The sequence below is a fragment of the Hipposideros armiger genome, unplaced genomic scaffold, assembly GCF_001890085.2.
Source record: "Hipposideros armiger isolate ML-2016 unplaced genomic scaffold, ASM189008v1 scaffold_653, whole genome shotgun sequence".
Classification (NCBI taxonomy): domain Eukaryota; kingdom Metazoa; phylum Chordata; class Mammalia; order Chiroptera; family Hipposideridae; genus Hipposideros; species Hipposideros armiger.
The window spans coordinates 58,580-67,807 of NW_017732003.1; the positions used below are offsets into that span (position 1 = coordinate 58,580).

At 48.2% G+C, this 9,228-nt stretch overlaps 1 protein-coding gene across 1 annotated transcript in view; it reads right to left on the bottom strand.

Moving 5' to 3' along the window:
• LOC109372653 (Down syndrome cell adhesion molecule) overlaps positions 1-9,228 on the bottom strand; it is a gene marked incomplete at both ends in the record, with an annotated part of 567,322 nt that overhangs the window by 51,485 nt on the left and 506,609 nt on the right. The window contains 3 exons of the mRNA XM_019626036.1: positions 1,786-1,953; positions 8,363-8,491; positions 9,097-9,193. Of these exons, the coding sequence (XP_019481581.1) occupies positions 1,786-1,953; positions 8,363-8,491; positions 9,097-9,193 (394 nt within the window). The remainder of the gene's footprint in view (positions 1-1,785; positions 1,954-8,362; positions 8,492-9,096; positions 9,194-9,228) is intronic.

A 9,228-nucleotide genomic window follows, 5' to 3' on the forward strand; every position in this document is an offset into this window, starting at 1 on the left:
TATTCTCCCTAAATATTCAGTGCAATGAAATTCCAGGCAGTTAGTGGGTTGTTTGTATAAATATGTAAATAAGATTCTATTTTTGCAGGAGCATGCTAACACTCACTTCCCACTTATTTCTAAGACATGCAAAGTACTTTTAGAGCTTGGAATTTTTTTCATGTATCTAATATGTTTGGGGTAAGGAGGCTTCATTATGTCCATTTTGGAGATAAGCAATCATATTCTGTGTGATTGCTAATCCAAGTATTAGAAACAGCTCATCCTCAGATACTTAAGCATAAAGCTATCCTAACACCCTCCCTTAAAAGCAATTTTCAAGAACTGTTATGTTACAGTGCTGAGAAATGAGTGCTCACTCGCTGTTCAGGAAAAATTGTACATGTTAACCTATTTCCTTGAGGACAATATTGACTACACCGATTGAAAGAGTTAAATTTTGCTTTTGCTTTGATCCAGCAATCCTACTTCTTGCTATTTCACCTAAGAAAATAATCTCGAAAATCACAAAAGGTATACCCCAAAGATCTTCATCACAGTGGTGCCTGTAATAATGAATAACTGGAAACAACTGACATGCCCAACACTACGGAATGTGTTAAATAAATGGTGGATGGCACCCTTACCAACTGGAGATGACGTAATAGCTACATGCGTCATGTCTGTTTGGAAGGCCTTTAGTGAGGGCAACAGAGAGGGGTGGTGGAAAGGAAGTCAGGGACAATCCTAATTCCCAACTAAAAGGTGAAACAAACCTCCCATTGGACTCTTGGTCCTTTGGAGACGACCACCTTAACCTTGGTGATGGAGTATTAGGGACCTGAGCCCAGGCTTCCAACTTGACCATAGCAGTAGGTAGTGGCTGATGATAGGTTTGGGGCTGGACACTCAAGAGATGAGTGTCTCTCAAGAGATGAGCCAAGCTCTGGTTCCTTATCTTTCCTTCCTCAGAAAAACCCAAGGGCAGCTCGCTTCATCCTCTCCTTCCAGAAGGCGTTTCTGCTACTGACTAATTGCTCAGTCCTCCACAGGCCAGTTCATTTCACCCCCTGGTGGCCATGAGTGGACCACGGTGTTGAAGAGTGTGTGTACACTTGTGTGTGCCTGCACTCGCGCGCGCTTGTGTGTGTGTGTGTGTGGGGTGAGCATGCATGCATGCGTGTGGGTGATGAAACAGGTTACAAAAATGATTTCGTAGGTGATACCAACATGCCCATGGATAGCGCTAGCTGATAGGAAGATGTTTTGCCTTCTTCACAATTCTTATCTTTATCTTCTAAATTTTCAACTGAATATGAAATACTCCATAATAGGAAAAAGAGCAATACAGTTTCTTACAGAAATAGTGACATTTCTACTCCGTAAAATAACCGGTACCACTGTCTCCCCAACTCCGTACACAGAAAATATTCTTGCTGCTTCCTAGTTAAGCCCCCTCCCTCACCTGGACTGCACAGGGTCTTGGGCAAGACGTACACTCATGGTTCTGCTGCCACCTGACTCCATGCATCCAACCAAAGGGACGGTGAAAACGGCAGAGTCCTGTAACTCTCACTGGATTGTTTGGTTCTATGCCTTTCTTTTAAGCCTTGGGTATGAGAACCTTGAATTAAGCCCCATTTGAAGAGGCGTGCCTTCCAAGTAGGAACCAGAGCACTGTCTGTGTTTCTGGAAGGGCATGGACTATGGAGAGCGTTCATCAAAGGTCTGGTTTCGCATGAACCATCTGAGCCCCGAGAGCCAGCCCCGGGCCCCTGGGCGTGGGTGTCTGCGGGTCACACGCACCTGCCTCGTCCGCGGTGATGGACAGCTCGTTGCTGGGCTCGCTCCTGCCGATCCGGTTCTTGGCGTACATGCGGATGCTGTAGGTGGAGGAAGGGTGGATGTCAATGATGGTGGCCGAGTTCAGCTGGGGGGAGACATCTTTGGTTTTCTGAGCAGAATCCCAGGAGTCTTTTGGGTTTTGTTTTTCAAAAAAGAAGAGATAGAGATGTGAGTTGTTTTCCTCTGCCTTTGCAAATTCATAAGTAGGAATTAAAAATTAAAAACCAAAGAAATAACCAAACTCAAAGTGAATTCTTAATGCAATGCTCTCAGTGTTCTGGCGGGCTGGCCATCAGAGAGGGGATGACACCACATGCTCATTGTCCCCACTGACAGGGGACAAGGGCTGTGGGCATTTGCATTCAGAGAGGGACATCTGAGGCAGCACAGTGGGTCTACTGGCAGAACAGTCTACAGGGGAAACTAGACATGGTGGAGGCTCAGACCAGTGAAGTGAAAAACAGCCACATCTAAGCACTCGTTGTACAAGATAAGAAAAAGGAATTAGGGTTCGGACACCACCCTGCACACCCCAAAGAAAAAATATCCCTGGTTCTAAAAGGTATTTAAAACTCAGCAAAATCTCCAGCCATGCCAGAGCCCTTCTTCTCCAGAAAACGGTGGTAAAAATGAAACACTTCCTTAAAACTAACCTCAGTCTCCAGCATAAACACTGCTTGCCAAGTGTATGTCTCAATTCTAACTTTTGAAATCATTTAGTCCCAGATCCTTTATCGTTTTAAAGACAGCACATGCCTCACATGAAGAGTTGTCATTGAATTTGTGACAATAGGTACTGCTGATTTGGGGGCTTCAGCTAATGAAGAGAAGGTCAGTAAATGATTCTTATTTCAGAAAGAGTTTGAGGGGGGGTGCTGATGAGGGCGGTGGCTAAGAGATGATGCTGGTTGTGGAAGAACAGAGAACACCCTCAGATGGGGGACGGAAAGGATGCTCACACACTCCCCAGCCTCCTGGTGTGCTCTTGTATGGTGCTTGTCACACTCATAAGAATTTCATTGAGATTCTGTGTTCCCTGCTGGGGAAGCCCTGTGAGGGCAGTGGCCACATTTGCCCTGTTCTGTGCTGTATTCCCAGTGCTCCCCCAGATCCTGACAATAACAAATGTGTGTTTAATAGATGAACAAATAGCAAATACACAAATGCCCGAGACCCGGGAATGACCCGTTTCCACATTAATGGTGACAATGGAGGTTCAGAGGGCTGCCCTGTCCAGAGGTGACCACAAATGCAAGAGATTTTCTGCACTTGTAGGAGAAATATGTGGCCTCAAAAGCCTACGTTTACTCTAACTTACTAGGGAATGGAACAGAATAGAAACTAAACTAATGTTCCAGCTAAAAGAAAACATATTATCTATGCCAACAAGATTGAAGGTGGAAGAACACGACATAAAAGATGCTGCAAAATATCAAACGATGGCAGAGGAGAAGAACGTGATGCAATAGAGGGCAAGACGGGGAGGGAATGCAACGCCAATGAAGTTACACGTACATATAAGCCCTTGTCTCACAAAGAGAAAGCCACGTTCTCCGGAGAAGACATCCAGGACGACAGAGAGGAAGCCCAGGTAGTGCAAGATGCAGACAAAGTTGCTACCTAGCCCCAGGAGGAAGCAGACACTTGTGGTAGTGTAGTGATGACTCTGCTCGGGGCACTATGGAGGCTTCTGGACCTGACAGGGCCAATAAAGACATGGCCATCTTCACGGGAGCATGTGTCTGGGAGGTGGCTGGGAGCCTGGAATGCTGAGAGCCTTGACATCTACTGACCACCTCCTCCTGCCAATCAACTTGTGAGGACAGCCCATGTGGCGGTGACCAAGGCGGGGGAATCCTGGGGGGAAGTGGAAGATCCTTAGAGAAGGGGCTACAATTTAGCTTCTTCGGTGAAGTTATTAAACATTGAAAGAAGAAAGATGATGTCAATGGTTATGATTATTAGAATATGGTTCAGAACAACACAGGATAGATTTTTTAGCTAAAGGTCAAGACGATGAGAAAGAATGTGTTATCTTGAAGGATTTTAAAGTAACTGAATGGAGTAGAGTCTAGGTAAATCCCTAAACATACTCTGGCAAGTGATATGGCATCAAAGGAGGAAGAAAAACAGGTCAGTGACTACCCAGGGGAAGAGAGTCAGCAAAGGGACTAAGAGTGCTGCTTCTGATCTCAGGCAATGATGAGCAAAGAGGCGGGTCATGGATAATTAACAAAATGTGCTTGAGACGTTTGCAATGGGCATTAGAAACAATCAGAGAGAGACCCTGATACTTGAGAGGATAAAAACGCAAATTGAAATGCAAATATAACTAGCAAGAATATACCACAGACAAAATAAACAGACTTCTGAGGAGTAAATCATGAGCAGAAATGCAAACGGAAGTCCAAGAGGAAGGATGCTGGCATGAACGGGGAGTTCAGGTGAGGACACAAACAGTGAGGGTGAGGAATGAAATGGTGGTGGGGCTTTATCACAGGTCTCCTTGGCCAGTGGAGAAAGGGGATGGAGGTTTCTAGATGCAGACAGCACATGTAGCCTCAAGGAGGGTTTATAAGTCACCCTGGCGGATGCTTACAAAGAGTCTATTTACAGAGGGGTGGGCGGGGATATAGGGGATGCTGAGGTTCCCAACATCTAGCAAGAGTGGGGAGCTGCTCCCTCTTGGGGGTCAGGAGGCCAAAGGGAAGGGACAGTGCTGGAAGCTCAGAAGAGGGGCCCGTGGGAGAAGCTTTGCATGCAGAACACAGCCTCTGCCAGCTTCTTGTCTAAATCATTCTCTCCGTGCCTGCCATGGGGCAAAACCAACCGGAAGTCAGAAGGAAAGGAATCTGTATGGTATGGTCCCCAGAGTTCAGGCTCCTGGAGATGGACAGACAACAGGCTCGTGGTGCAAGTGAAGGGAGCAGTCAGAGCACGACCAGCAGCAGAGGGCGCTCGTGCCCGCGGAGTCACACGTGTGTACTCAGTGCTGTGCTAGGCGTGGGAACATCATGGCTTCTGCAGAGCCCAAATCCGTGGGCGTCCTGGAAGCCCTTGGGAGCCCTGACAGCTGCACTTACAGACCTACTGAATCTGTGGGGCGTGGTGCCCAGAACCTGTGTTCTAGCAAAGCCTTCCTCTCTGTGTCATTCTGATGTATGCATCAGAGTTTAGACAGACTGCTTTATTTGATGGAATGCTTACAAGATCCTGGTGAGGTAGGGATTTTTATTTTCATTGTGAAGGTCAAGAAACTCAGACCTTGTTACGTGCCTGGTGAAACGTGGGGCTGGGATTTGACCTCAGCTGTGCCATCCCAGGGCTGTAGGCCATTGTCCTATAGCTCATGACCTCCACGTAGTCTCTACAGGATGCCCTTTGGACTGGATTTCAGTTTTCCATACACCAGCTGAAAGTCTCATATGCTGACATGAAGACTTTCTGACAAGTCCTTCACTTGGCTTCCTGATGAGGAGGAGCAATGCCAAGAGCTGGGCCAAGTTCAAGAGGGGGACTTTGGCCAAGAGCTATTGCAGCACCTGTGGGTTTGTAAGAACTAAGGTTGGGAGAGCTGTGCATGGTCAGATCTGTACCTTGGCTTAAGAAGGACAGGTCAGAAGCATGCGCTGAAAAATAGGCAGTGTTCTATGACATGCCCCAGAGACGGGTGGTATAAAAGGATGGGAAAGCTCAGAATCATGTGCCTGCCTCCGAAATTCCAAACACCCCCGATGGGAAAGGACTGGGGAAGCCCACAGGAGCCAGTGTCGCTGGCTACTCACTGGGGAGCCCAGCTTGGGGGTCAGACGCCCCAAGTCAGGAGGATGGCAGGTCATCCAGGACAACTGTAAGAGGGTGAACTTGAAGAAGTGTAATTAGAGGCCAGAATGAGTGAGGGTGACCAAAAGTTCTAGAGGCAAAATCATACAAAAAGTAAGAGCAAATCTAGAACTAATAAATAAATAAAACTCTCCCATGGCTAGCTGTATAAGAGAGTTTGTACTTCTTGGCCTGGAAGGTGACATGCCAGGGTGCGAGAGAGCGTGTCAAAGTGCTGAAGCCCATTCAGAGATCTGTGAGGCACTGTGGGGAAGGAGAGAGGCCCCAGAAGAGGGGACGTGGGACGAGACAGGCGCCTTCCAAGGAGGAGAAGGAAGCGGAGACAGCAGGCTGACGAGCTGGAGGTGCTCACAGCGCATGGTGCTGGGAGGGGCCGTTCAAGGGGTTCCGGTGTCCATTGGGAGGACAAGCAGTGGTCACTAGGAACCAAGCTGGAGCAACTGTGGGACTGCTGGCTACACGAAGAGAAGTCACATATTCTGAATGAGGGAGTCAAGGGCTCCATTGTGCCTGTACCTGGTGGGGTGACACCCGGGAGACTGACAGTGAGCAAGACCCGAGTGAGGGTCAGGAGATGGTTGTAGGAGATACAAGTAAAGCAACTTGGGATATTTTTCGTTTTTCTTGGCAAATATAAAACCAAGAGGGCCATCTATTTTCAAATCCCGGAAGGAACGTCATCTGACCAAAGGGTTTAGGGGCAGGAAGAGGGCCCCTGGATTCAGGAAGGTCTATTTTGGTGCAAGAAATGCAAGAACTTCCAACAGTCATGGCAGAATGGTGCTTTCTTGGGGCCAATGAATCTCCGTTCAAGCATCAGCGGAAGGATCAGTTGTAGGAACCCAGTTTGATGAGAATGTGAAGTATGATCGAAAACACATTGTTCTTAGTAAATTAACAAAAAAGTAGAAGAAAGCATCTTTGTGGGGATGATTTCATGGCCTAAAACAGGGGTTGAGAATCAAGAAGTCAACAAATGTTTATTACAAGTCTTGTATATGTGCTGGTCTCTGTGAGAGCTGTAGGGACATAGCACAGGGGTCCTCAGACAACAGTTCCTGCCATCAGGGGTTAATGACACAGTCTCTGTCCCTCAGGGGGACAACTGCTCAGTAGAGGAGACATATTAAACACCTTCCCAGCGCAAGAGCCCTACAGTAACTAAACAGTCACAAGCCCACCCAGTGCTTCAAGGTGCACAGGGTGCTGTATGAGTACAGAAAGGGCACACTATAAAATGGGTGGTCGGGAAGGCTTCCTGGAGTAAGGGACATTTAAGTTGTGACTGGCAGATCAGTTTTCTATGTACTCGGCCTATAAATTGCACTCACTGAAACTGTGGTTGTAGTTTTATACACTCAGAACTTAGCAAGGACCAGCTAATACATGAAAATGCTGCCTAATGCAACGTAGGCAGTGAACAGTTACACCTACAGCCAGCCTAGATCCTTCATCCCCGGGCTTTCTAATGGACAGCGATGGAGGCCCTCAGGGGCCCTGGTGGACGTCTCAGGTCATGAGCTTGGCCTGCCTGTCCCATGAGCTTTTCCTCGGCGTGGGGGCTCATTTAAACCCCCACACTGCCTTGCTCCAGGGCTGTGGGAACATCTTAGCCATGCGGGGGTCCTGTGTGCAGCTGAAGTAGAGCGTGAAGGACAGAAATCTGCCCTCCATTCGGACCGTCACAGAGAAGGAGCTTGTGACCTTGGTGATGTAGGGCCCGATCAATTTACGCATTTGAAAATGTTGTAGGTGAAAAAGATGGTTCTTAGATTTGGATGGCTTGCCCAGGTCACCACACCCCTGCCCCCAGCCTGTGCTGTTCCTGTCACAGTTCCTGGTGACAGTGGGCCTGCAGCCTTGGGCCTTGTGTTTGCATCTCCCACTTCCGGGTCTCCAGCTGCACCTTAAGACCAACAAGCCGAGTGCCACCATCCTGCCTCTGTTTCCGATCCAGCTCCTTCTTGCAAGTCTCAAGCACGGCGCGAAGCACTGTTCTTGGTTTTTAATCCTCACATCATGCTTTCCTTGACGCCTCTCCCTTGGCAGTTCTTCACGGTCCCTTTCAGGTCCCATTGCAGGCCGTGTCCTCACGCTGTCCCTTGCACGTGCATACTGAAATATCCCCTCACTCCTGACCTGCCTTTCATGCTGCCTCCAGCTTAATGTTTACTACAGCTTCAGCTCAAAAGGTACAACCTGGTTACGACAGGGTAATCTACAGTGCCCATACAGTGACAAATAAGGCTCCTTGTGTGGCTTCTGAGAACTTCGTTAGCCCTTCCCATGCTGATGGTGCTCTAATTCCTCGTCTCTATGATGAGACACAGTAAAAGTCCAAATGGGAAGTGAAGGGCAGCCGAGGAGGGAGAAAAAACAATGCTGTCAGCAGCTGCACACGTGCCGATCGGCCCCGCGAGAAGGCCCAAGCGGCTGGCGTGAAGCCAGACTGAGGCCCTGCTGGCTCCAAGGGAAAGGAGGCAGAGCTGAGCCAGCGAGTTCATCGCGACACAGACTTCCACTTCCACAGAAGGACACGTGGAGGGGCTTCGGGCCAGGGCAGACACAAACTGGTAAGAGGAGCCTCCTCTGAGTTCCCGTGAGTTTGGATTTATTCATACAGGTAAATAAAAATGGAAGAAAACAAAAGGGCTTTTTGAAGCAGAAACAAAGCTGGAGGAAATGAAGGACTTACCTGATTTATTTTTGCATTCTATATCGTAGCCCGTGATGGGGCTGTTCCCGTCAAACCCCATGGTCCATCTGAGGGTGATTGTGCGTGCTTTGACATCCTTGATCTCAATTTCGGGTGGGTCCGGGGGCTCTGTGCAATCAACATGACACGAGGTTAGTCCAGACATGAGACGTGAGCGGAAGCGCCCAGTGTGACTCACGAGAGCTTTGTCAGTATTCCACACTGGAAGACGCTTTCTACCTGGAAGCATTTTTTTTTCTCATAATCACATTTTAAGGACAAGAAATTCCACTTGCCCCCCACTGCCAATTTTCATAGCACTTGCAGAGCTGGGCCAAACCTAAAGGATTTAAATGTCCCTCTTCCAGTTTGGAATCTATCACTCAAGGACTATTTAGAGTGGGACTTCTAACGTTACACTCTTTTCATTCGGAGTATCCAATACAAGGATGCCTGAAACGGAGCCAAGGAGGCAGCTGCTGCACGGCTGTGCATTCAGCAGGACTGCCGAGTCATGTGACCCAGTTCCTTTACGGACTTTGTTCCCTGTGTTTGAGGCTGCACCCTGACGTATTCAGGGACACTGCAAAATATGGCTTCCGCATAGTCAAACTTTCGTGAGGATGAGGAAGTGTTATACAGCAAGCTGTGTTCACACAGATGCCGGAGCCTGAGCATACGCTTCCTGTCCTGAGACAGCCATGTTTTTTCCCCCTCTGCTGTCTCCTTCCTACCTTGCACTGTGAGCTGAATTATTCCACGGTCCTCCCCATAAGAATTAATGGCGTGACAGGAGAAGAAGCCAGAATCTTCTCTTACCGTGGGCAAAATCTATGTGTAAAGCAGAAAGAAATCCATCTTATCCC